Here is a 27,788-nt window from a genome sequence, read left to right as displayed (position 1 = left end):
TTAATGTATATATTGGACAGCAAAGCACCACTGAATAGGGGAAGGCTAAATAAGAAAGTGATACAATGAATAATAATAAAATATATTTTAAAAAAATGTCATCCAGAGAAACATTCCCAATCTTTGTAAATACCTTAAACATATTATTTCTGAAAACTTTACTTATTCATTTTTTTTTTTATAGTTTTTTTTTAAAAAAAAATATATTTTTTATTGAGGACAACAAGCATACATCATATATAGAATAAACATTGTACCAGGTATTTACATTATATCTGAAAAGAGTTGCATATATTGGGTTATGGTCCTCATTTTTTCCCCCTTTTATCATTAAGTTAGGTCACTTATGGACCCATTGAGATGATCTTTAGTCCAGGGGTTAATATATAGCTGAAAAGAAAACTCAAATGAGAAAAAAAAACTGCATCTAATAGGAGATCGTTACTGGAATAGTATTAACAAAAAGGTTGTTAGATGCTAATGCCAAAACTGAGCAAACTGAAAAAACATTAAAATAACAATGTACAATTGTAGAACATCTTATAAAATGTCATAGTTATAAGGAGAAGAATTAAAAACTATACATGTGGCAGAAAGAAAAAATAAATAAAAATATATGGTTTATGACAAAGAAAGAAGAGGATAACTTTCTACAGGAGCTACGGTATGAGAGCAAATTGAGCATAGGATTTTTAGATTCCACGTTGGATTTATATGTAGGTAAGTAGTTATGCTATTGAAGTAATTGCACATATGGGCATTGGTATTGTAAAAAAATGACTCTCCCTGTGTTGTATATAGTATTTTTTTTTTTAGACCGCAGGATAGGACCATAGCACAATAACATAATTTATGTAAGAACTTACCTGATAAATTCATTTCTTTCATATTAGCAAGAGTCCATGAGCTAGTGACGTATGTGATATACATTCCTACCAGGAGGGGCAAAGTTTCCCAAACCTCAAAATACCTACAAATACACCCCTCACCACACCCACAAATTAGTTTAACGAATAGCCAAGAAGTGGGGTGATAAGAAAAAAGTGCGAAAGCATAAAAAATAAGGAATTGGAATAATTGTGCTTTATACAAAAAAATCATAACCACCACAAAAAGGGTGGGCCTCATGGACTCTTGCTAATATGAAAGAAATGAATTTATCAGGTACGTTCTTACATAAATTATGTTTCTTTCATGTAATTAGCAAGAGTCCATGAGCTAGTGACGTATGGGATAATGACTACCCAAGATGTGGATCTTTCCACGCAAGAGTCACTAGAGAGGGAGGGATAAAATAAAGACAGCCAATTCCGCTGAAAAATAATCCACACCCAAAATAAAGTTTAAATTTTATAATGAAAAAAACTGAAAACATAAGCAGAAGATTCAAACTGAAACAGCTGCCTGAAGTACTTTTCTACCAAAAACAGCTTCAGAAGAAGAAAACACATCAAAATGGTAGAATTTAGTAAAAGTATGCAAAGAAGACCAAGTTGCTCCTTTGCAAATCTGATCAACCGAAGCTTCATTCCTAAACGCCCAGGAAGTAGAAACTGACCTAGTAGAATGAGCTGTAATCCTTTGAGGCGGAGTTTTACCCGACTCGACATAAGCATGATGAATTAAAGATTTCAACCAAGATGCCAAAGAAATGGCAAAGGCCTTCTGACCTTTCCTAGAACCGGAAAAGATAACAAATAGACTAGAAGTCTTTCGGAAATTCTTAGTAGCTTCAACATAATATTTCAAAGCTCTAACTACATCCAAAGAATGCAATGATTTCTCCTTAGAATTCTTAGGATTAGGACATAATGAAGGAACCACAATTTCTCTACTAATGTTGTTGGAATTCACAACCTTAGGTAAAAATTCAAAAGAAGTTCGCAACACCGCCTTATCCTGATGAAAAATCAGAAAAGGAGACTTACAAGAAAGAGCAGATAATTCAGAAACTCTTCTGGCAGAAGAGATGGCCAAAAGGAACAAAACTTTCCAAGAAAGTAATTTAATGTCCAATGAATGCATAGGTTCAAACGGAGGAGCTTGAAGAGCCCCCAGAACCAAATTCAAATTCCAAGGAGGAGAAATTGACTTAATGACAGGTTTTATACGAACCAAAGCTTGTACAAAACAATGAATATCAGGAAGATTAGCAATCTTTCTGTGAAAAAGAACAGAAAGAGCAGAAATTTGTCCTTTCAAGGAACTTGCAGACAAACCTTTCTCCAAACCATCCTGAAGAAACTGTAAAATTCTCGGAATTCTAAAAGAATGCCAGGAAAAATGATGAGAAAGACACCAAGAAATATAAGTCTTCCAGACTCTATAATATATCTCCCTAGATACAGATTTACGAGCCTGTAACATAGTATTAATCACCGAGTCAGAGAAACCTCTTTGACTAAGAATCAAGCGTTCAATCTCCATACCTTTAAATTTAAGGATTTGAGATCCTGATGGAAAAAAGGACCTTGTGACAGAAGGTCTGGTCTTAACGGAAGAGTCCACGGTTGGCAAGAGGCCATCCGGACAAGATCCGCATACCAAAACCTGTGAGGCCATGCTGGAGCTACCAGCAGAACAAACGAGCATTCCTTCAGAATCTTGGAGATCACTCTTGGAAGAAGAACTAGAGGCGGAAAGATATAAGCAGGATGATACTTCCAAGGAAGTGACAATGCATCCACTGCTTCCGCTTGAGGATCCCTGGATCTGAATAGATACCTGGGAAGTTTCTTGTTTAGATGAGAGGCCATCAGATCTATTTCTGGAAGTCCCCACATTTGGACAATCTGAAGAAATACCTCTAGGTGAAGAGACCATTCGCCCGGATGCAACGTTTGGCGGCTGAGATAATCCGCTTCCCAATTGTCTATACCTGGGATATGAACCGCAGAAATTAGACAGGAGCTGGATTCCGCCCAAACCAGAATTCGAGATACTTCTTTCATAGCCAGAGGGCTGTGAGTCCCTCCTTGATGATTGATGTATGCCACAGATGTGACATTGTCTGTCTGAAAACAAATGAACAACTCTCTCTTCAGAAGAGGCCAAGACTGAAGAGCTCTGAAAATTGCACGGAGTTCCAAAATATTGATCGGTAATCTCACCTCCTGAGATTCCCAAACCCCTTGTGCCGTCAGAGACCCCCACACAGCTCCCCAACCTGTAAGACTTGCATCTGTTGAGATTACAGTCCAGGTCGGAAGAACAAAAGAAGCCCCCTGAACTAAACGATGGTGATTTGTCCACCACGTCAGAGAGTGTCGTACAATCGGTTTTAAAGATATTAATTGAGATATCTTTGTGTAATCCCTGCACCACTGGTTCAGCATACAGAGCTGAAGAGGTCGCAAGTGAAAACGAGCAAAGGGGATCGCGTCCGATGCAGCAGTCATAAGACTTAGAATTTCCATGCATAAGGCTACCGAAGGGAATGATTGTGACTGAAGGTTTCGACAAGCTGATATCAATTTTAGACGTCTCTTGTCTGTCAAATATAGAGTCATGGACACTGAATCTATCTGGAAACCCAAAAAGGTTACCTTTGTCTGAGGAATCAATGAACTTTTTAGTAAATTGATCCTCCAACCATGATCTTGAAGAAACAACACAAGTCGATTCGTATGAGATTCTGCTAAATGTGAAGACTGAGCAAGTACCAAGATATCGTCCAAATAAAGAAATACCACAATACCCTGTTCTCTGATTACAGACAGAAGGGCACCGAGAACCTTTGTAAAAATTCTTGGAGCTGTTGCTAGGCCAAACAGCAGAGCCACAAACTGGTAATGCTTGTCTAGGAACGAGAATCTCAGAAACTGATAATGATCTGGATGAATCGGAATATGCAGATATGCATCCTGTAAATCTATTGTAGACATATAATGCCCTTGCTGAACAAAAGGCAGGATAGTCCTTACAGTTACCATTTTGAATGTTGGTATCCTTACATAACGATTCAATATTTTTAGATCCAGAACTGGTCTGAAGGAATTCTCCTTCTTTGGTACAATGAAGAGATTTGAATAAAACCCCAGCCCCTGTTCCAGAACTGGAACTGGCATAATTACTCCAGCCAACTCTAGATCTGAAACACATTTCAGAAATGCTTGAGCCTTCGCTGGATTTACTGGGACACGGGAAAGAAAAAATCTCTTTGCAGGAGGCCTTATCTTGAAGCCAATTCTGTACCCTTCTGAAACAATATTCTGAATCCAAAGATTGTGAACGGAATTGATCCAAATTCCTTTGAAAAAACGTAATCTGCCCCCTACCAGCTGAGCTGGAATGAGGGCCGCACCTTCATGTGGACTTAGGAGCTGGCTTTGATTTTCTAAAAGGCTTGGATTTATTCCAGACTGGAGATGGTTTCCAAAATGATACCGCTCCTGAGGATGAAGGATCAGGCTTTTGTTCCTTGTTGTGACGAAAGGAACAAAAATGATTATTAGACCTAAATTTACCTTTAGATTTTTTATCCTGTGGTAAAAAAGTTCCTTTCCCTCCAGTAACAGTTGAGATAATAGAATCCAACTGAGAACCAAATAATTTATTTCCCTGGAAAGAAAGGGAAAGCAGAGTAGACTTAGAAGACATATCAGCATTCCAAGTTTTAAGCCATAAAGCTCTTCTAGCTAAAATAGCTAGAGACATATACCTGACATCAACTCTAATGATATCAAAGATGGCATCACAAATAAAATTATTAGCATGTTGAAGAATAATAATGCTATGAGAATTATGATCTGTTACTTGTTGCGCTAAAGCTTCCAACCAAAAAGTTGAAGCTGCAGCAACATCCGCCAACGATATAGCAGGTCTAAGAAGATTACCTGAACACAAGTAAGCTTTTCTTAGAAAGGATTAAATTTTCCTATCTAAAGGATCCTTAAAGGAAGTACCATCTGCCGTAGGAATGGTAGTACGCTTAGCAAGAGTAGAGACAGCCTCATCAACCTTAGGGATTTTGTCCCAAAATTTTAATCTGTCAGATGGCACAGGATATAATTGCTTAAAACGTTTAGAAGGAGTAAATTAATTACCCAAATTATTCCATTCCCTGGAAATTACTTCAGAAATAGCACCAGGAACAGGAAAAACTTCTGGAATAACTACAGGAGATTTAAAAACCTTATCTAAACGTTTAGATTTAGTATCAAGAGGACCAGAATCCTCAATTTCTAATGCAATTAGGACTTCTTTAAGTAAAGAACGAATAAATTCCATTTTAAATAAATATGAAGATTTATCAGCATCAACCTCTGAGACAGAATCCTCTGAACCAGAAGAGCCATTATCAGAATCAGAATGATGATGTTCATTTAAAAATTCATCTGTATAAAGAGAAGTTTTAAAAGATTTTTTTATGTTTACTAGAAGGAGGAATAACAGACATAGCCTTCTTGATGGATTCAGAAACAAAATCTCTTATGTTATCAGGAACACTCTGAGTATTAGATGTTGATGGAACAGCAACAGGTAATGTAACTTTACTAAAGGAAATATTATCTGCATTAACAAGTTTGTCATGACATTCAATACAAACAACAGCTGGAGGAACAGCTACCAAAAGTTTACAGCAGATACACTTAGCTTTGGTAGCTCCAGCACCAGGCAGCGATTTTCCAGAAGTATCTTCTGACTCAGCTTCAACATGGGACATCTTGCAATATGTAATAGAAAAAACAACATATAAAGCAAAATTGATCAAATTCCTTAAATGACAGTTTCAGGAATGGGAAAAAATGACAGTGAACAAGCTTCTAGCAATCAGAAGCAATAAAAAATGAGACTTAAATAATGTGGAGACAAAATTGACGCCCATATTTTTTTAGCGCCAAATAAGACGCCCACATTATTTGGCGCCTAAATGCTTTTGGCGCCAAAAATGAAGCCACATCCGGAACGCCGACATTTTTGGCGCAAAAGAACGTAAAAAATGACGCAACTTCCGGCGACACGTATGACGCCGGAAACTGAAAAAAAATTTTGCGCCAAAAAAGTCCGCGACAAGAATGACGCAATAAAATGAAGATTTTCAGCCCCCGCGAGCCTAACAGCCCACATGGAAAAGTCAAATTTTTAAGGTAAGAAAAAAATTGTTTTATTCAAATGCATTATCCCAAATATGAAACTGACTGTCTGAAAATAAGGAATGTTGAACATCCGGAGTCAAGGCAAATAAATGTTTGAATACATATATTTAGAACTTTATAAAAAAGTGCCCAACCATAGCTTAGAGTGTCTCAGAAAATAAGACTTACTTACCCCAGGACACTCATCTACATGTTGTAGAAAGCCAAACCAGTACTGAAACGAAAATCAGCAGAGGTAATGGCATATATATATAAGAGTATATCGTCGATCTGAAAAAGGGAGGTAAGAGATGAATCTCTACGACCGATAACAGAGAACCTATGAAATAGACCCCGTAGAAGGAGATCATTGAATTCAAATAGGCAATACTCTCCTCACATCCCTCTGACATTCACTGCACGCTGAGAGGAAAACCGGGCTCCAACCTGCTGCGGAGCGCATATCAACGTAGAATCTAGCACAAACTTACTTCACCACCTCCATAGGAGGCAAAGTTTGTAAAACTGATTTGTGGGTGTGGTGAGGGGTGTATTTGTAGGCATTTTGAGGTTTGGGAAACTTTGCCCCTCCTGGTAGGAATGTATATCCCATACGTCACTAGCTCATGGACTCTTGCTAATTACATGAAAGAAAACAACTCTATATCTGAAAACAGTGGTACTGTGTTCCCATTAGCCCACAATCTATAAATATTGTTTTAATTGTTTCCCCAGGGACCCCCCACATACCCCCAAAAGAAACTGGTATATAGAGGGCAGTATAGGACATCAGTAATCATTCTATATGTGCAACATGGTGTACTTCTGAGAAGCATATGTATATTTTATGGTGTCATCATGTAAAGATGTGCGATCTGTCTGCTTACATATTTAGGGTCAAGTCACAGAGAGAATACCAACAAGATTTATCAAATCCGTAGTGGAAAGATGATCAAAACTTAAAAACTAGATAACCTAATAGTAACATTTCTTATGCTAACTACAAACAACCAATGACATAGCAAATATATATATATAAATATATACGTATATGTATGAACTGTATTACTCAGGGGACAAAAATAAATAAATTGCTGACTATGTCCATGTAGTAAATTTCAAAGTGACTCGTTAAGTAGCAAGCCAGGCAAATTAATTAAGGTGGTGCTCTGAGGGGGTCTATGCCCCAGACTCTTGCCTGTTTGAGAAGTGCAGCTTCAATGCAAATACAGAAACCTTCCCATACGAAGCGCCAGGACCAACATGAAAAGACCAAGTTCTTTGAAGGTGTGTAATCTGTTAGCTCTTTAGTTAAACCTTCAAGGTGTGGACAAAAGTCCGGTTGTTGAGAGCCGTCTTTCACCCCGCTGTCATAGATGAATGCGTTTCCGGGACGCGCTTCGCCGACTTTTGAAGTGATCTAGGAGTCCCCCCAGAGCTCCCTTAATGAAGTATATATTAGCAAAGTCACTCCCGACTTGGATTAATTAGGTGCACAATTCTCAGCAGAACGGGCGCAACTCTCCAAAGTGCTTGGAAGGTATATGTAAAGGGGGTGGATGTTCTCCATGTATTCTGTAGTAATATGTGCCCATTGATATGCAGGTATTGGGACCTCTTGTTGAGTATGTTTCTGTAGGTCTTTAGATAAAGCAGGATCCCATGCAGTCGTTTTAGCTTCTGTCTTTAAAGTGACAGCCAAGTCCAAAAAAACCTTTCATTTTTCAAATAGGGCATGTAATTTTAAACAACTTTCCAATTTACTTTTATCAACAATTTTGCTTTGTTCTATTGGTATTCTAGTTGAAAGCTAAACCTAGGAAGGTGCATATGATAATGTATAAACCCTTGAAGACTGCCTCTATTTTATTTACTTTTCACAGCAGGGGAGAGCTAGCTCTTGTAGGGCATATAGATAGCATTGTGATCACCCCCGTGGCTAGTGGCAAACACTGCACTAATTGGCTAAAATGCAAGTCAATAGATAATAACTAAAAGTCATGTGATTAGGGGCGGTCAGAAGATGCTTAGATACAAGTTAGTCACAGAAGTAAAAAGTGTATTAATATAACAGTGTTGGTTTTGCAAAACTGGGGAATGGGTAATAAAGGGATTATCTATCTTTTTAAACAACAAAAATTCTGGTGTTGACTGTCCCTTTAAGCATATATCTGGAGATCCGGTAACAGGTGCTTGTATTGTGGTTGTAGCATAACGTTCCGTTAGGTAATCAAATGGTGCTCTTTCAAGTATATCTAGTAGCCGTTTCTCAAGATTCTCCAAGCGGAGGTTGATGCAAGACATAAAATCTGATTTCCACTAAGCGGCCATGTTTAACGTAATGTGGTGTGCGTTATGATAGTATTCTCCTTGCTCCTTTCTGCTATTTATCAGAGATGTTGTGCGTTGTAAGGCTATGTATTCAGGGTTAATTATAAAATACAGATGTGTCCAGACTCGGCTGAAAACCTCGGGTTACCAAGGGGGGTAGCGCTGCCCTTTTATGAGCCGCCGCCCTAGGCCTCAATTGTCCTAAGCCTCACTCCGACTTCAAAAAACAAAAGTTAAGCTATTATTAAAAAGGATGTAAAACCCAACATTTTTGTTTCATGATTTCAATTTTTAAATACCTTTCAAAATTATTTTAATTATACATTTCCCTCAGTCTCTTGGTATCATTTATTAAAGGAGCAGCAATGCACTACTGGGAGTTAGCTGAACACATCTGATGAGCCAATGAAAAGAAGCATATATCTCCAGCCACCAATCAGCACCAAGCTCTTAGTTGTGCACTGCTGCTCCTGAGCCTACCTAGGTATGCTTTTTAACAAAGGATACCAAAAGAACAAAACAAATTAGATAACAGAAGTACATTGGAAAGTTGTTAAAAAAATAATAATATATGCTCTACCTGAATCTTTTTTTTTGGGGGGGGGGGGGGGGGGGGGTTATGTCCCTTTAGCAAAATACCTTTTTTTGCTAGCATCAGTTTTTACCTTGTAAAGTGTGTTTCTTATTATTTCAATGTTCATTTCATCAAGATCCTGTTCAGATATGCAGTCCTGGAAAAATGCAGCTGGATGGTTAAAAAAAAAAAAAAAAAGAACAAAAAAAAACAAACAATTGTTCAGTAGCTCAAACAATAAGCTTAAGGTCATGTGACATAAGCATAAAAAACAAACAAACAAACAAACAAAAAAAACAAAAACAAACAATTGTTCAATAGCTCAAACAATAAGCTTAAGGTCATGTGACATAAGCATAAAAAACAAACAAACAAAAAAAAACCCAACTAATGGAATCTTCTAAAACACTCCAGAGTCATGAATGCCTCACTACGATCTTTAGAAAAGTATAAAAAAAAACATAATTTATGCTTACCTGATAAATTTATTTCTCTTGTAGTGTATCCAGTCCACGGATCATCCATTACTTGTGGGATATATTCCCTTCCCAACAGGAAGTTGCAAGAGGATCACCCACAGCAGAGCTGCTATATAGCTCCTCCCCTCACATGTACTATTCAGTCATTCGACCGAAACAAGACAAGAAAGGAGATACCATAGGGTGCAGTGGTGACTGTAGTTTAATTAAAAATTTAGACCTGCCTTAAAAGACAGGGCGGGCCGTGGACTGGATACACTACAAGAGAAATAAATTTATCAGGTAAGCATAAATTATGTTTTCTTTTGTTAAGTGTATCCAGTCCACGGATCATCCATTACTTGTGGGATACCAATACCAAAGCTTAAGTACACGGATGATGGGAGGGACAAGGCAGGAACTTAAACGGAAGGAACCACTGCCTGTAGAACCTCTCCCAAAAACAGCCTCCGAAGAAGCAAAAGTGTCAAATTTGTAAAATTTTGAAAAAGTGTGAAGCGAAGACCAAGTCGCAGCCTTACAAATCTGTTCAACAGAGGCCTCATTCTTAAAGGCCCAGGTGGAAGCCACAGCTCTAGTAGAATGAGCTGTAATCCTTTCAGGGGGCTGCTGTCCAGCAGTCTCATAGGCTAAGCGTATTATGCTTCGAAGCCAAAAGGAGAGAGAGGTTGCCGAAGCTTTTTGACCTCTCCTTTGTCCAGAATAAACGACAAACAGGGCAGATGTTTGACGAAAATCTTTAGTTGCCTGCAAGTAGAACTTCAAGGCACGGACTACGTCCAGATTATGCAAAAGACGTTCCTTCTTTGAAGAAGGATTAGGGCACAATGATGGGACAACAATCTCTTGATTGATATTCCTGTTAGAAACCACCTTAGGTAAAAACCCAGGTTTAGTACGCAGAACTACCTTGTCTGAATGGAAAATCAGATAAGGAGAATCACAAGGTAAGGCAGATAACTTCGAGACTCTTCGAGCTGAGGAAATAGCCATCAAAAACAGAACTTTCCAAGATAAAAGTTTAATATCAATGGAATGAAGGGGTTCAAACGGAACTCCTTGAAGAACCTTAAGAACCAAGTTTAAGCTCCACGGAGGAGCAACAGTTTTAAACACAGGCTTAATCCTAGCCAAAGCCTGACAAAAAGCCTGGACGTCTGGAACTTCTGCCAGATGCTTGTGCAAAAGAATAGACAGAGCAGAAATCTGTCCCTTTAACGAACTAGCTGATAAGCCTTTTTCTTAGAAAGTCCGCCTCCCAGTTCTCCACGCCTGGGATGTGGATCGCTGACAAGTGGCAAGAGTGAGACTCTGCCCAGCGAATTATCTTGGAGACTTCTAACATCGCTAGGGAGCTCCTGGTTCCCCCTTGATGGTTGATGTAAGCCACAGTCGTGATGTTGTCCGACTGGAATCTGATGAACCTCAGTGTTGCTAACTGAGGCCAAGCTAGAAGAGCATTGAATATTGCTCTTAACTCCAGAATATTTATTGGGAGGAGTTTCTTCTCCTGAGTCCACGATCCCTGAGCCTTCCAGGAATTCCAGACTGCGCCCCAGCCTAGAAGGCTGGCATCTGTTGTTACAATCGTCCAATCTGGCCTGCGAAAGGTCATACCCTTGGACAGATGGACCCGAGATAGCCACCAGAGAAGAGAATCTCTGGTCTCTTGATCCAGATTTAGTAGGGGGGACAAATCTGAGTAATCCCCATTCCACTGACCTAGCATGCACAATTGCAGCGGTCTGAGATGCAGGCGCGCAAATGGCACTATGTCCACTGTCACTACCATTAAGCCGATTACTTCCATGCACTGAGCCACTGACGGGCGTGGAATGGAATGAAGGACACGGCAAGCATTTAAAAGTTTTGATAACCTGGCCTCCGTCAGGTAAATTTTCATTTCTACAGAATCTATCAGAGTCCCTAGGAAGGAGACTCTTGTGAGTGGTGATAGAGAACTCTTTTCCACGTTCACCTTCCACCCATGCGACCTCAGAAATGCCAGAACTATCTCTGTATGAGACTTGGCAATTTGAAAGCTTGACGCCTGTATCAGGATGTCGTCTAGATACGGAGCCACCGCTATGCCTCGCGGTCTTAGAACCGCCAGAAGTGAGCCCAGAACCTTTGTAAAGATTCTCGGGGCCGTAGCCAACCCGAAGGGGAGAGCTACACATTGGTAATGCCTGTCTAGAAAGGCAAATCTTAGGAACCGATGATGATCTTTGTGAATTGGTACGTGAAGGTAGGCATCCTTTAAGTCCACTGTGGTCATGTACTGACCCTCTTGGATCATGGGCAGGATGGTCCGAATAGTTTCCATTTTGAATGATGGAACTCTTAGGAATTTGTTTAAGATCTTTAGGTCCAAAATTGGTCTGAAGGTACCCTCTTTCTTGGGAACCACGAACAGATTTGAATAAAATCCCTGTCCTTGTTCCGTCCGCGGAACTGGGTGGATTACCCCCATTACTAGTAGGTCTTGTACACAGCGTAGGAATGCCTCTTTCTTTATCTGGTTTTCTGATAATCTTGAAAGATGAAATCTCCCTTGAGGAGGAGAAGCCTTGAAGTCCAGAAGATATCCCTGAGATATGATCTCCAACACCCAGGGATCCTGGACATCTCTTGCCCACGCCTGGGCGAAGAGAGAAAGTCTGCCCCCCACTAGATCGTTTCCAGATAGGGGGCCGTTCCTTCATGCTGTCTTGGGGGCAGTAGCAGGTTTTCTGGCCTGCTTGCCCTTGTTCCAGGACTGGTTAGGTTTCCAGGCCTGTCTGAAATGAGCAACAGAATATCCCAATGTGGGCCAGCACTCCTGTAGCCAGTGCACGTGAAGACAGGGGGTAAAACTGCCAAACCCCACTAATAATCCAAAGAATAGTGTAGTCCACAGCACTAATATATTTTCTCAATATGCTTTATTTAGACATTTAAAACAGCAACGTTTCGTGACCATATGTCACTTAATCATGCTATCAAGATTAAGTGACATATGGTCACGAAACGTTGCTGTTTTAAATGTCTGAATAAAGCATATTGAGAAAATATATTAGTGCTGTGGACTACACTATTCTTTGAAATGAGCAACAGTTCCTTCCTGTTTTGGAGCGGAGGAAGTTGATGCTGCTCCTGCCTTGAAATTTCGAAAGGCACGAAAATTAGACTGTTTGGCCTTTGATTTGGCCCTGTCCTGAGGAAGGGTATGCCCCTTACCTCCAGTAATGTCAGCAATAATTTCCTTCAAGCCGGGCCCGAATAAGGTCTGCCCCTTGAAAGGAATATTAAGTAATTTAGATTTAGAAGTCACGTCAGCTGACCAGGATTTAAGCCATAGCGCCCTCCGCGCCTGGATGGCAAATCTGGAGTTCTTAGCCGTTAGTTTAGTCAAATGTACAATGGCATCAGAAACAAATGAGTTAGCTAGCTTAAGTGATTTAAGCTTGTCCATAATTTCATCCAATGGAGCTGTGTGAATGGCCTCTTCCAGAGACTCAAACCAGAATGCCGCAGCAGCAGTGACAGGCGAAATGCATGCAAGGGGCTGCAGGATAAAACCTTGTTGAACAAACATTTTCTTAAGGTAACCTTCTAATTTTTTATCCATTGGATCCGAAAAAGCACAACTATCCTCAACCGGGATAGTGGTACGCTTTGCTAAAAGTAGAAACTGCTCCCTCCACCTTAGGGACCGTCTGCCATAAGTCCCGTGTAGTGGCGTCTATTGGAAACATTTTTCTAAATATAGGAGGTGGGGAAAAGGGCACACCGGGTCTATCCCACTCCTTGCTAATAATTTCTGTAAGCCTTTTAGGTATAGGGAAAACATCAGTACACACCGGTACCGCATAGTATCTATCCAGCCTACACATTTTCTCTGGAATCAATACATTTAGTACACATATTCCTATGGTGCTCCACACTGGCTTTCAAACATAATGAACAAGTAGATTCATCTATGTCAGACATGTTTAAACAGACTAGCAATAAGACTGGCAAGCTTGAAAAACACTTCACAATAAGATTACAAGCAATATAAAAAAAACGCTACTGCGCCTTTAAGAAGCACAAAACCTGTCTCAAGTTAAAATAACAATGAACCAAAGCAGTTATACCAACCAAATTTTCACAGTAAATGTATTAAGTTAGCAGAGCATTGCACCCACTTGCAAATGGATGATTAACCCCTTAATACCCAAAACGGATAAACAATAGAGAAAAACGTTTTTTAAAACAGTCAAACACACTGTCACATCTCTGCTGTGACTGATTACCTCCCTCAATATGATTTTTGAAGCCTTTTGAGCCCTCTAGAGAAGTCCTGGATCATGCAGGAAGAAGCAGGAAGTCTGAGTCTGAATTTTTACTGCGCAAAAAAGCGCTAAAATAGGCCCCTCCCACTCATATTACAACAGTGGGAAGCCTCAGTTAACTGTTTCTATGCAGAAATTAAGCCAGCCATGTGGAAAAATTATGCCCCAATAAGCTTTATCACCAAATGTACGTTAAACGATTAAACATGCCAACAAACGTTTTAAAACACATTTTTTAAAGAGTATATATCTCTATTAATAATCCTGATACCAGTCGCTTTCACTGCATTTAAGGCTTTACTTACATTACTTCGGTATCAGCAGCATTTTCTTAGTCAATTCCATTCCTTAGAAAAACATAATTTATGTAAGAACTTACCTGATAAATTCATTTCTTTCATATTAACAAGAGTCCATGAACTAGTGACGTATGGGATATACATTCCTACCAGGAGGGGCAAAGTTTCCCAAACCTTAAAATGCCTATAAATACACCCCTCACCACACCCACAAATCAGTTTAACGAATAGCCAAGAAGTGGGGTGATAAGAAAAAAAGTGCGAAGCATATAAAATAAGGAATTGGAATAATTGTGCTTTATACAAAAAAATCATAACCACCACAAAAAAGGGTGGGCCTCATGGACTCTTGTTAATATGAAAGAAATGAATTTATCAGGTAAGTTCTTACATAAATTATGTTTTCTTTCATGTAATTAACAAGAGTCCATGAACTAGTGACGTATGGGATAATGACTACCCAAGAAGTGGATCTTTCCACACAAGAGTCACTAGAGAGGGAGGGATAAAATAAAGACAGCCAATTCCTGCTGAAAATAATCCACACCCAAAATAAAGTTTAACAAAAAACATAAGCAGAAGATTCAAACTGAAACCGCTGCCTGAAGAACTTTTCTACCAAAAACTGCTTCAGAAGAAGAAAATACATCAAAATGGTAGAATTTAGTAAAAGTATGCAAAGAGGACCAAGTTGCTGCTTTGCAGATCTGGTCAACCGAAGCTTCATTCCTAAACGCCCAGGAAGTAGATACTGACCTAGTAGAATGAGCTGTAATTCTCTGAGGCGGAATTTTACCCGACTCAACATAGGCAAGATGAATTAAAGATTTCAACCAAGATGCCAAAGAAATGGCAGAAGCTTTCTGGCCTTTCCTAGAACCGGAAAAGATAACAAATAGACTAGAAGTCTTACGGAAAGATTTCGTAGCTTCAACATAATATTTCAAAGCTCTAACAACATCCAAAGAATGCAACGATTTCTCCTTAGAATTCTTAGGATTAGGACATAATGAAGGAACCACAATTTCTCTACTAATGTTGTTGGAATTCACAACTTTAGGTAAAAATTCAAAAGAAGTTCGCAACACCGCCTTATCCTGATGAAAAATCAGAAAAGGAGACTCACAAGAAAGAGCAGATAATTCAGAAACTCTTCTAGCAGAAGAGATGGCCAAAAGGAACAAAACTTTCCAAGAAAGTAATTTAATGTCCAATGAATGCATAGGTTCAAACGGAGGAGCTTGAAGAGCTCCCAGAACCAAATTCAAACTCCAAGGAGGAGAAATTGACTTAATGACAGGTTTTATACGAACCAAAGCTTGTACAAAACAATGAATATCAGGAAGAATAGCAATCTTTCTGTGAAAAAGAACAGAAAGAGCGGAGATTTGTCCTTTCAAAGAACTTGCGGACAAACCCTTATCTAAACCATCCTGAAGAAACTGTAAAATTCTCGGTATTCTAAAAGAATGCCAAGAAAAATGATGAGAAAGACACCAAGAAATATAAGTCTTCCAGACTCTATAATATATCTCTCGAGATACAGATTTACGAGCCTGTAACATATTATTAATCACGGAGTCAGAGAAACCTCTTTGACCAAGAATCAAGCGTTCAATCTCCATACCTTTAAATTTAAGGATTTCAGATCCGGATGGAAAAAAGGACCTTGTGACAGAAGGTCTGGTCTTAACGGAAGAGTCCATGGTTGGCAAGATGCCATCCGGACAAGATCCGCATACCAAAACCTGTGAGGCCATGCCGGAGCTATTAGCAGAACAAACGAGCATTCCCTCAGAATCTTGGAGATTACTCTTGGAAGAAGAACTAGAGGCGGAAAGATATAGGCAGGATGATACTTCCAAGGAAGTGATAATGCATCCACTGCCTCCGCCTGAGGATCCCGGGATCTGGACAGATACCTGGGAAGTTTCTTGTTTAGATGAGAGGCCATCAGATCTATCTCTGGGAGCCCCCACATTTGAACAATCTGAAGAAATACCTCTGGGTGAAGAGACCATTCGCCCGGATGCAACGTTTGGCGACTGAGATAATCCGCTTCCCAATTGTCTACACCTGGGATATGAACCGCAGAGATTAGACAGGAGCTGGATTCCGCCCAAACCAAAATTCGAGATACTTCTTTCATAGCCAGAGGACTGTGAGTCCCTCCTTGATGATTGATGTATGCCACAGTTGTGACATTGTCTGTCTGAAAACAAATGAACGATTCTCTCTTCAGAAGAGGCCAAAACTGAAGAGCTCTGAAAACTGCACGGAGTTCCAAGATATTGATCGGTAATCTCACCTCCTGAGATTCCCAAACTCCTTGTGCCGTCAGAGATCCCCACACAGCTCCCCAACCTGTGAGACTTGCATCTGTTGAAATTACAGTCCAGGTCGGAAGAACAAAAGAAGCCCCCTGAATTAAACGAAGGTGATCTGTCCACCACGTTAGAGAGTGTCGAACAATCGGTTTTAAAGATATTAATTGATATATCTTCGTGTAATCCCTGCACCATTGGTTCAGCATACAGAGCTGAAGAGGTCGCATGTGAAAACGAGCAAAGGGGATCGCGTCCGATGCAGCAGTCATAAGACCTAGAATTTCCATGCATAAGGCTACCGAAGGGAATGATTGAGACTGAAGGTTTCGACAAGCTGTAATCAATTTTAGACGTCTCTTGTCTGTTAAAGACAGAGTCATGGACACTGAATCTATCTGAAAACCCAGAAAGGTTACCCTTGTTTGAGGAATCAAAGAACTTTTTGGTAAATTGATCCTCCAACCATGATCTTGAAGAAACAACACAAGTCGATTCGTATGAGACTCTGCTAAATGTAAAGACTGAGCAAGTACCAAGATATCGTCCAAATAAGGAAATACCACAATACCCTGTTCTCTGATTACAGACAGAAGGGCACCGAGAATCTTTGTGAAAATTCTTGGAGCTGTAGCAAGGCCAAACGGTAGAGCCACAAATTGGTAATGCTTGTCTAGAAAAGAGAATCTCAGGAACTGATAATGATCTGGATGAATCGGAATATGCAGATATGCATCCTGTAAATCTATTGTGGACATATAATTCCCTTGCTGAACAAAAGGCAATATAGTCCTTACAGTTACCATCTTGAACGTTGGTATCCTTACATAACGATTCAATAATTTTAGATCCAGAACTGGTCTGAAGGAATTCTCCTTCTTTGGTACAATGAAGAGATTTGAATAAAACCCCATCCCCTGTTCCGGAACTGGAACTGGCATAATTACTCCAGCCAACTCTAGATCTGAAACACAATTCAGAAATGCTTGAGCTTTCACTGGATTTACTGGGACATGGGAAAGAAAAAATCTCTTTGCAGGAGGTCTCATCTTGAAACCAATTCTGTACCCTTCTGAAACAATGTTCTGAATCCAAAGATTGTGAACAGAATTGATCCAAATTTCTTTGAAAAAACGTAACCTGCCCCCTACCAGCTGAACTGGAATGAGGGCCGTACCTTCATGTGAACTTAGAAGCAGGCTTTGCCTTTCTAGCAGGCTTGGATTTATTCCAGACTGGAGATGGTTTCCAAACTGAAACTGCTCCTGAGGACGAAGGATCAGGCTTTTGTTCTTTGTTGAAACGAAAGGAACGAAAACGATTGTTAGCCCTGTTTTTACCTTTAGACTTTTTATCCTGTGGTAAAAAAGTTCCTTTCCCACCAGTAACAGTTGAAATAATAGAATCCAACTGAGAACCAAATAATTTGTTTCCCTGGAAAGAAATGGAAAGTAGAGTTGATTTAGAAGCCATATCAGCATTCCAGGTCTTAAGCCATAAAGCTCTTCTGGCTAAGATAGCCAGAGACATAAACCTAACATCAACTCTAATAATATCAAAAATGGCATCACAGATGAAATTATTAGCATGCTGGAGAAGAATAATAATATCATGAGAATCACGATTTGTTACTTGTTGCGCTAGAGTTTCCAACCAAAAAGTTGAAGCTGCAGCAACATCAGCCAATGATATAGCAGGTCTAAGAAGATTACCTGAACATAGATAAGCTTTTCTTAGAAAAGATTCAATTTTTCTATCTAAAGGATCCTTAAACGAGGTACCATCTGACGTAGGAATGGTAGTACGTTTAGCAAGGGTAGAAATAGCCCCATCAACTTTAGGGATTTTGTCCCAAAATTCTAACCTGTCAGGCGGAACAGGATATAATTGCTTAAAACGTTTAGAAGGAGTAAATGAATTACCCAATTTATCCCATTCCTTGGAAATTACAGCAGAAATAGCATTAGGAACAGGAAAGACTTCTGGAATAACCGCAGGAGCTTTAAAAACCTTATCCAAACGTATAGAATTAGTATCAAGAGGACTAGAATCCTCTATTTCTAAAGCAATTAGTACTTCTTTAAGTAAAGAGTGAATAAATTCCATCTTAAATAAATATGAAGATTTATCAGCATCAATCTCTGAGATAGAATCCTCTGAACCAGAAGAGTCCAAAGAATCAGAATGATGGTGTTCATTTAAAAATTCATCTGTAGAGAGAGAAGATTTAAAAGACTTTTTACGTTTACTAGAAGGAGAAATAACAGACAAAGCCTTCTTTATGGATTCAGAAACAAAATCTCTTATGTTATCAGGAACATTCTGCACCTTAGATGTTGAGGGAACTGCAACAGGCAATGGTACATCACTAAAGGAAATATTATCTGCTTTAACAAGTTTGTCATGACAATTATTACAAACAACAGCTGGAGGAATAGCTACCAAAAGTTTACAGCAGATACACTTAGCTTTGGTAGATCCAGCAGGCAGTGGTTTTCCTGTAGTATCTTCTGGCTCAGATGCAACGTGAGACATCTTGCAATATGTAAGAGAAAAAACAACATATAAAGCAAAATAGATCAAATTCCTTATAAGACAGTTTCAGGAATGGGAAAAAATGCCAAACATCAAGCTTCTAGCAACCAGAAGCAAATGAAAAATGAGACTGAAATAATGTGGAGACAAAAGCGACGCCCATATTTTTTAGCGCCAAATAAGACGCCCACATTATTTGGCGCCTAAATGCTTTTGGCGCCAAAAATGACGCCACATCCGGAACGCCGACATTTTTGGCGCAAAATAACGTCAAAAAATGACGCAACTTCCGGCGACACGTATGACGCCGGAAACGGAAAAGAATTTTTGCGCCAAAAAAGTCCGCGCCAAGAATGACGCAATAAAATGAAGCATTTTCAGCCCCCGCGAGCCTAACAGCCCACAGGGAAAAAAGTCAAATTTTTGAGGTAAGAAAAAATATGATAATTCAATGCATAATCCCAAATATGAAACTGACTGTCTGAAAATAAGGAAAGTTGAACATTCTGAGACAAGGCAAATAAATGTTTGAATACATATATTTAGAACTTTATAAATAAAGTGCCCAACCATAGCTTAGAGTGTCACAGAAAATAAGACTTACTTACCCCAGGACACTCATCTACATGTTTGTAGAAAGCCAAACCAGTACTGAAACGAGAATCAGTAGAGGAAATGGTAAATATAAGAGTATATCGTCGATCTGAAAAGGGAGGTAAGAGATGAATCTCTACGACCGATAACAGAGAACCTTATGAAATAGACCCCGTAGAAGGAGATCACTGCATTCAATAGGCAATACTCTCTTCACATCCCTCTGACATTCACTGCACGCTGAGAGGAAAACCGGGCTCCAACTTGCTGCGGAGCGCATATCAACGTAGAATCTAGCACAAACTTACTTCACCACCTCCCTTGGAGGCAAAGTTTGTAAAACTGATTTGTGGGTGTGGTGAGGGGTGTATTTATAGGCATTTTAAGGTTTGGGAAACTTTGCCCCTCCTGGTAGGAATGTATATCCCATACGTCACTAGTTCATGGACTCTTGTTAATTACATGAAAGAAAATATTTTACTGCACATACCTTAGTTGCAGGAAAACCTGCACGCCATTCCCTCTCTGAAGTTACCTCACTCCTCAGAATGTGTGAGAACAGCAAGTGGATCTTAGTTACTTCTGCTAAGATCATAGAAAACGCAGGCAGATTCTTCTTCCAAATACTGCCTGAGAAAAAAAACAGCACACTCCGGTGCCATTTAAAAATAAGAAACTTTTGATTGAAGAAATAAACTAAGTATAAAACACCACAGTCCTCTCACGACCTCCATCTATGTTGAGGGTTGCAAGAGAATGACTGGATATGACATGTGAGGGGAGGAGCTATATAGCAGCTCTGCTGTGGGTGATCCTCTTGCAACTTCCTGTTGGGAAGGGAATATATCCCACAAGTAATGGATGATCCGTGGACTGGATACACTTAACAAGAGAAAAAAACAATATATGCATTAAATTAAAATAGTAACAAATTGGTCTAAAGGGCAAGTGTAAAATAAGGGACAAGGTGTACAGTAAGAAAGGATATAAAAGCATAACTGCACAAAATGTAGCAGTAGGGGTGATCTTTTGGTCTTGGCACTAATGTCACCTTAGAAATTACAAAGATTCTAGCAAATATTTTTCAGAAATTATTTCTAGAGTTGTACAATATAACACATAGGGTACCCCAAAACATAAATAACTCAAATATAAACACTTTCAGTGGTTAAAGTCTGTTACCTAAAGGAGTATCAACAAGAATGGCATTGTAGAGCTCTGCAGGCGTCTGGGCAATGTTCACAGCTTCCATCTGTTCAAAGCTGCCTAAAGGGTGGCACTTAGGTACAAGCTCAGAGATAGAGCGTTGATGCAGAGTACCCGTGATAAGCAAGATTACGTTGTCTATCATGTAGCTGTACCTGAAAAGAGAAAAAAATTGAAATGTTAAACGTGACTGAGATTGGTGTCTAGTGGACAGCAAGAAAGCAAGCAGGATAACGTGAAAGCCTTATTAAATTGTACAAATATATTTTAAGGCTATTTAAATTGTATACATGTCTACACTAGTGAGATTCAAACTATTATAGAAGGTGGAACATTTTTACATTTGGGAGGGAGATTAACAGAATTTAAAAATAGTATTAAATCAAAAAGTATATATACTTAAAGGGACATAAAACAGGTTGAGATCTGTGCATATCCTAAAAGGGCTAATTAATTAAAATAATTTGCATAAAAAAATGTTTATAAATTGCTGGCAAGTATTTTAAAATAATTTTCAAAAATAAGCAAAATGAATTACATAGCTAAGCTGCTTGGAGCAGCAAACTCCACCCCCCCCCTTATCCGTGTTTAGACACAGGCATTGTATTTCAACTGCGTTCACAGCTTCTAGGCATGCTTCAGCAGATAATCCCTATGCACTTTGCATTCTTCCAAAACAATAGATATAGATACAGCCATATAAGGAAATGGGGAGTTAGAGCTTTACAATTCAGAAACTAAAAAGAAAAGGTTAATGGTGAGGCAATGCAGTATAAATTTGCAGGTAAAGTAATTAAAGTACATATATTTTGTCTCTATCCCAAATTGTTTTATGTCCTTTTAAATATAAATACATTTCAAATGACAAATGTAGTTATGTTACCAAGTTTGACAGTGGCAACATCTTTCAGGTAACTTATATAGAATTTACTGAAACATTCTACATCTCATTGTCTTTCTGCCATAACACGCGTCTTATCCAGTGGAGCAGCTTTAGAGGGGCATGATACCAAAATGCTGAAGCACTTGAAAGTGATGCAGCATAGCTGCAAAAATCTGACTATAAAATATCACCTGAACATCTATATGTAAAAAAGGAAGATATTTTACCTCAAAATGTCCTCAGTAGTCACATCCTATTGCAAAGAGACATTAAGCCGCCAATGAGGATGCTAGTACCGGGACTTGCAAGGGAGCATGCAACTGGCATGTGCAAGCACAGTCATGTTATTTCCCTCCTCAGTTTAAGGATGTTTACTATGAAACCTCACATGATTATAGTGAATTATTATGAGATAACAATAAAGCAAAGTGTGACCTCAGCACTGATTAATTTATTTTATGGTGGTGAGTCCATGAGCCATTACTCCTGGAGGCAAAGATTCCCAAAGCTCTAAGAGCTCTTAATCCCTCCCCCTCTCTGATATTCTGACATATAGCAAAGAAAGGATAAGTAGAAAGATAGGAATGGACAAAGTAGAAAAAACGAGGAGCAAAACTAAAACTGCCGCCACAAAAAAAAAAAAAAAAAAAAAAACGTAGTAAAAAAAAATATATATATTAAAGAAAATGGGCGGGTCTCATGGACTCCCGACCCCAATGAAAGAAATTAATTTATCAGGTAAGCATATATTTTGTTTTCTTTCATAAGGTGCTGAGAGTCCACGAGCCATTACTCCTGAGAATTAATACCCAAGCTGTGAAGACCACAAGAAATTGTGCAGGACAAACATTTTTTAAGACAGGCACCGAATTAACAGACACTGCTTCCTGAAGTACTTACTATCATACACATGAAAGTGGTAGAATTTAGAGAAAGCATGTTGCTGCCTTGCAAATGTATTCAATTTAAACCTCATTACAGAAAATCCATGAAAAATAAAGTGATCTAAAAAAAAAAAGTAAATTTATGCTTACCTGATAAATTGATTTCTTCTATGATACGACGAGTCCACGGATTCATCCTTTACTTGTGGGATATTATCCTCCTGCTAGCAGGAAGTGGCAAAGAGCACCACAGCAGAGCTGTCTATATAGCTCCTCCCTTGACTCCACCCCCCAGTCATTCGACCGAAGGTACAGGAAGAAAAAGGAGAAACTAAGGTGCAGAGGTGACTGAAGTTTTAAATCAAAAATATAATCTGTCTTAAATAGACAGGGCGGTCCGTGGACTTGTCGTATCATAGAAGAAATCAATTTATCAGGTAAGCATCAATTTACTTTTCTTCTATAAGATAGGACGAGTCCACGGATTCATCCTTTACTTGTGGGATACAATACCAAAGCTACAGGACACGGATGAACGGGAGGGACAAGACAGATGCCTAAACAGAAGGCACCACTGCTTGAAGAACTTTTCTCCCAAAAATAGCCTCCAAAGAAGCAAACGTATCAAATTTGGAAAATTTGGAAAAGGTATGAAGTGAAGACCAAGTCGCAGCCTTACAAATCTGTTCAACAGAAGCATCATTTTTAAAAGCCCATGTGGAAGCCACCGCTCTAGTAGAGTGAGCTGTAATTCTTTCTGGAGGCTGCTGTCCAGCAGTCTTGTATGCCAAACGGATAATGCTTTTCAGCCAAAAACAAAGAGAGAGGTAGCCGTAGCTTTTTGACCTCTACGTTTTCCAGAATAGACAACGAACAGAGATGTTTGACAGAAATCTTTGGTCGCTTGCAAGTAAAACTTCAAAGCACGAACCACGTCCAAGTTGCGCAACAGACGCTCCTTCTTAGAGGAAGGATTAGGACACAGGGAAGGAACAACAATTTCCTGATTAATATTCTTATTAGTAACAACCTTAGGAAGGAATCCAGGTTTGGTACGCAAAACCACCTTATCAGAATGGAAGACATGATAAGGCGAATCGCAATGCAATGCAGATAGTTCAGAAACTCTTCGAGCCGAAGAGATAGCAACTAAAAACAGAACTTTCCAAGATAGAAGCTTAATATCTATGGAATGCATAGGTTCAAATGGAACCCCTTGAAGAACTTTAAGAACTAAATTCAAACTCCATGGCGGAGCAACAGGTTTAAACACAGGCTTAATTCTAACAAAAGCCTGACAAAACGACTGAACGTCTGGAACATCTGCCAGATGCTTGTGTAGTAAAATTGACAAAGCAGATATCTGTCCCTTTAAGGAACTAGCTGATAACCCTTTCTCCAATCCTTCTTGGAGAAAAGAGAAAATCCTAGGAATCCTGATCTTACTCCATGAGTAGCCTTTGGATTCGCACTAATAAAGATATTTACGCTATATCTTATGGTAAATTTTCCTAGTGACAGGCTTTCGAGCCTGAATCAAGGTATCTATAACCGACTCAGGGAATCCCCGCTTAGATAAAATCAAGCGTTCAATCTCCAGGCAGTCAGCCGCAGAGAAACTAACAAGGAAGTTTGGCATTCTGACGAGATGCCATCAGACCCAATTCTGGTGTGCCCCATTGCTGAATCAATTGTGCAAACACCTCTGGATGGAGTTCCCACTCCCCCGGATGAAAAGTCTGACGACTTAGAAAATCCGCTTCCCAGTTCTCCACTCCTGGGATATAGATTGCTGATAGATGGCAAGAGTGAGTCTCTGCCCATCGTATTATTTTGGAAACCTCTATCATCGCTAGAGAACTCTCTGTTCCCCCCTGATGATTGATATATGCAACAGTCGTGATATTGTCCGACTGGAATCTTATGAATCTGAGCCTCCTCCTGAGTCCACACACCCTGTGGTTTCAGGGAATTCCAGATTGCACCCCAGCCCAATAGGCTGGCGTCCATCGTCACTATGACCCATGCTGGCCTGCGGAAACACATTCCCTGGGACAGATGATCCTGTGACAACCACCAAAGAAGAGAGTATCTGGTCTCTAGTTCCAGATATATCTGAGGAGATAAATTTGCATAATCCCCATTGCACTGTTTGAGCATACATAGTTGCAGTGGTCTAAGATGCAAGCGAGCAATCGGAACTATGTCCATTGCCGCTACCATTAGTCCAATTACCTCCATTCACTGAGCCACTGACGGCCGAGGAATGGAATGAAGTGCTCGGCAGGTGTTTAAAATCTACCGTATCTATCAGAGTTCCCAGGAATGGAACTCTTGTGAGAGGGATAAGTGAACACTTTTTTACGTTCACCTTCCACCTGTGAGATCTTAGAAAAGCCAACTCGATGTCAGTGTGAGATTTGGCTAGTTGGTAAGTTGACGCCTGAATTAAGATATTGTCCAGATAAGGCGCCACTGCTATGCCCCGCGGTCTTAGAACCGCCAGAAGGGACCCTAGCACTTTTGTGAAAACTCTGGGAGCTGTGGCCAACCCGAAGGGAAGAGCCACGAACTGGTAATGCTTGTCAAGGAAGGCGAACCTGAGGAACTGGTGATGATCTTTGTGGATAGGAATGTGAAGATACGCATCCTTCAAATCCACAGTGGTCATATATTGACCGTCCTGGATCACTGGTAATATAGTCTGAATGGTCTCCATCTTGAAGGATGGGACTCTGAGAAATTTGTTTAGGATCTTGAGATCTAAAATCGGTCTGAAGGTTCCCTCTTTTTTGGGACCACAAACAGATTGGAGTAAAACCCCTGCCCCTGTTCTGCTTTTGGAACTGGGCAGATTACCCCCATGTTATATAGGTCTTCTACACAGCGTAAGAACGCCTCTCTTTTTGCCTGGTTTACAGACAACCGTGAAAGATGAAATCTCCCACTTGGATGAGAATCTTTGAAATCTAGAAGATACCCCTGGGTCACGATTTCTAAAGCCCAGGAGTCCTGAACGTCTCTTGCCCAGCAAGAAGCAGCGAGCTTCTTGGTCTGTTTACCCTTATTCCAGGTCTGGTTAGGTCTCCATACTGACTTGGAATGAGCAAAACTCCCCTCCTGCTTTGCGGCAGGGGAGGAGGTAGAGGGACCACCTTTGAAGTTTCGAAAGGAACGAAAATTATTTTGTTTGGTCCTCATCTTATTTGTCTTATCCTGAGGAAGGGCATGGCCTTTTCCTCCAGTGATGTCGGAAATGATCTCTTTCAGTTCAGGCCCGAATAGGGTCTTACCCTTGAAAGGAATAGCTAAAAGCTTAGATTTTGATGACACATCAGCAGACCAGGACTTAAGCCATAAAGCTCTACGCGCTAAAATGGCAAAACCTGAATTCTTTGCCGCTAATTTTGCCAGTTGAAAAGTGGCATCTGTAATGAAAGAATTAGCTAGCTTGAGCGCCCTAATTCTATCCAGAATATCATCTAATGGGGTCTCAACCTTAAGAGCCTCCGCTAGAGCCTCGAACCAAAAAGCAGCTGCAGTAGTTACAGGAACAATGCACGCGATAGGTTGCAGAAGAAAACCCTGATGAATAAATATTTTCTTTAGAAGACACTCTAATTTTTTTATCCATAGGATCTTTGAAAGCACAACTGTCCTCAATAGGTATAGTTGTACGCTTAGCCAGGGTAGAAATAGCTCCCTCCACCTTAGGGACCGTCTGCCACGAATCCCGAATGGTGTCTGATATGGGAAACATTTTCTTAAAAGTAGGAGTGGGGGAGAACAGAATACCTGGTCTATCCCACTCCTTAGTAACAATGTCCGAAATCCTCTTAGGGACGGGAAAAACATTAGTGTAAGCAGGAACCTCTAGATATCTATCCATTTTACACAATTTCTCTGGTGGAATTACAATAGGGTCACAATCATGCAGAGTCGCTAAAACCTCCATGAGCAACAAACGGAGGTGTTCTAGCTTAAACTTAAAAGCCATCATATCTGAGTCAGTTTGAGGGAACATCTTTCCTGAATCAGAAAGCTCTCCCTCAGGCACCAATTCCCTCACCCCCAACTCAGAACATTGTGAGGGTACATCGGAGATGGCTAATAAAGCGTCAGAGGGCTCAGCATGTACTCTCACACCAGACCTACTACGCTTCCCCTGCAACCCAGGCAGTTTAGATAAAACCTCAGTGAGGGTAGTAGACATAACTGCGGCCATATCTTGCAGGGTGAAAGAATTAGACGCACTAGTACTTGGCGTCGCTTGCACGGGCGTTATCAGTTGTGACACTTGGGGAGAATTAGATGGCACAACCTGATTCTCTTCTGACTGAGAATCATCCTGCGACATACTTTAATCAGCTAAAATATGTTCTTTGCAATTCAAGGCCCTTTCAGTGCATGAGGGACACATTTTAAGTGAGTGTTCCACAATGGCTTCTAAACACATTGAAACATTGGCTTTCCTCAATGTCAGACATGTTAAACAGGCTAGTAATGATCACAAACAGGCTTGAAAACACTTTATTTAGAGAAAAAATAACAATCAGAAAAAACAGTACTGCGCCTTTAAGAGAAAAAACTGCTTTAAAACATCAAATCGTTCCAATTTTATGATAGAAGCATCCTAACTATGCAGCTAAGTTTGCCCCACAAGGAAAGGAACACTTAACCCTTATCAGAAAAAAACGGATAATTAGAAAAACGTTTATATCAATAAAAACACCCCCTGCACCCTGCTGTGGCGCCTACCTGCCCTTAGGGGTCTGCAAAACCAGGTTAAAGCTTCGATTTGGCCCAATACAGTCACAAGGGCCTACCAGAGTTGGAGCTTGCTGCTAGCCTGACAAAAACAATTGCGCAACTGAGGCGCGGAAATAGGCCCCGCCCATCTCACTCGATGTCTCTTAGCCCAAATGAACCGCACCAGAGCGGTCTAAAACTAGCCATGTGGGTTCATAAACCCAAAAAGTAAGCCATTTGTACCCTCTCAATAAACAAGAAAAACGTTCCTCATAAAAACGTTATCAGCACTCCCAGTAATGCAAACGTTTGCCTACAAACATTCAAAACTCAGTATCAACCATTTTTTCTTAGCCCATATATGCAAACTCAGTAATGCCCCTCTAAATATTTTAGGATTACTGCTTATCCCTTCCCTCATGGGGATACTGTCAATTCTGAAATAGCACAGTCTCTCCAGAAAAAAAAATGACTGAACATACCTCACTGCTTATAGCATGAAAAACGTTCCTCACACTAAAGTTTCTTAAGTACTCC

At 39.9% G+C, this 27,788-nt stretch overlaps 1 protein-coding gene across 1 annotated transcript in view; it reads right to left on the bottom strand.

Annotated features, from left to right (window-relative positions):
* Positions 1 to 27,788, bottom strand: part of LOC128664174 (V-type proton ATPase subunit d 1) — a 162,132-nt gene that overhangs the window by 23,616 nt on the left and 110,728 nt on the right. The window contains exons 4-5 of the mRNA XM_053718939.1: positions 20,712 to 20,938; positions 9,074 to 9,153 (exon numbers count right to left, since the gene is read on the bottom strand). Of these exons, the coding sequence (XP_053574914.1) occupies positions 9,074 to 9,153; positions 20,712 to 20,938 (307 nt within the window). The remainder of the gene's footprint in view (positions 1 to 9,073; positions 9,154 to 20,711; positions 20,939 to 27,788) is intronic.

This window comes from Bombina bombina, chromosome 1 (assembly GCF_027579735.1).
Source record: "Bombina bombina isolate aBomBom1 chromosome 1, aBomBom1.pri, whole genome shotgun sequence".
NCBI lineage: Eukaryota > Metazoa > Chordata > Amphibia > Anura > Bombinatoridae > Bombina > Bombina bombina.
The sequence above is the reverse complement of the archived record's forward strand: the minus strand, read 5'-3'. Positions and strand labels throughout refer to the sequence as shown.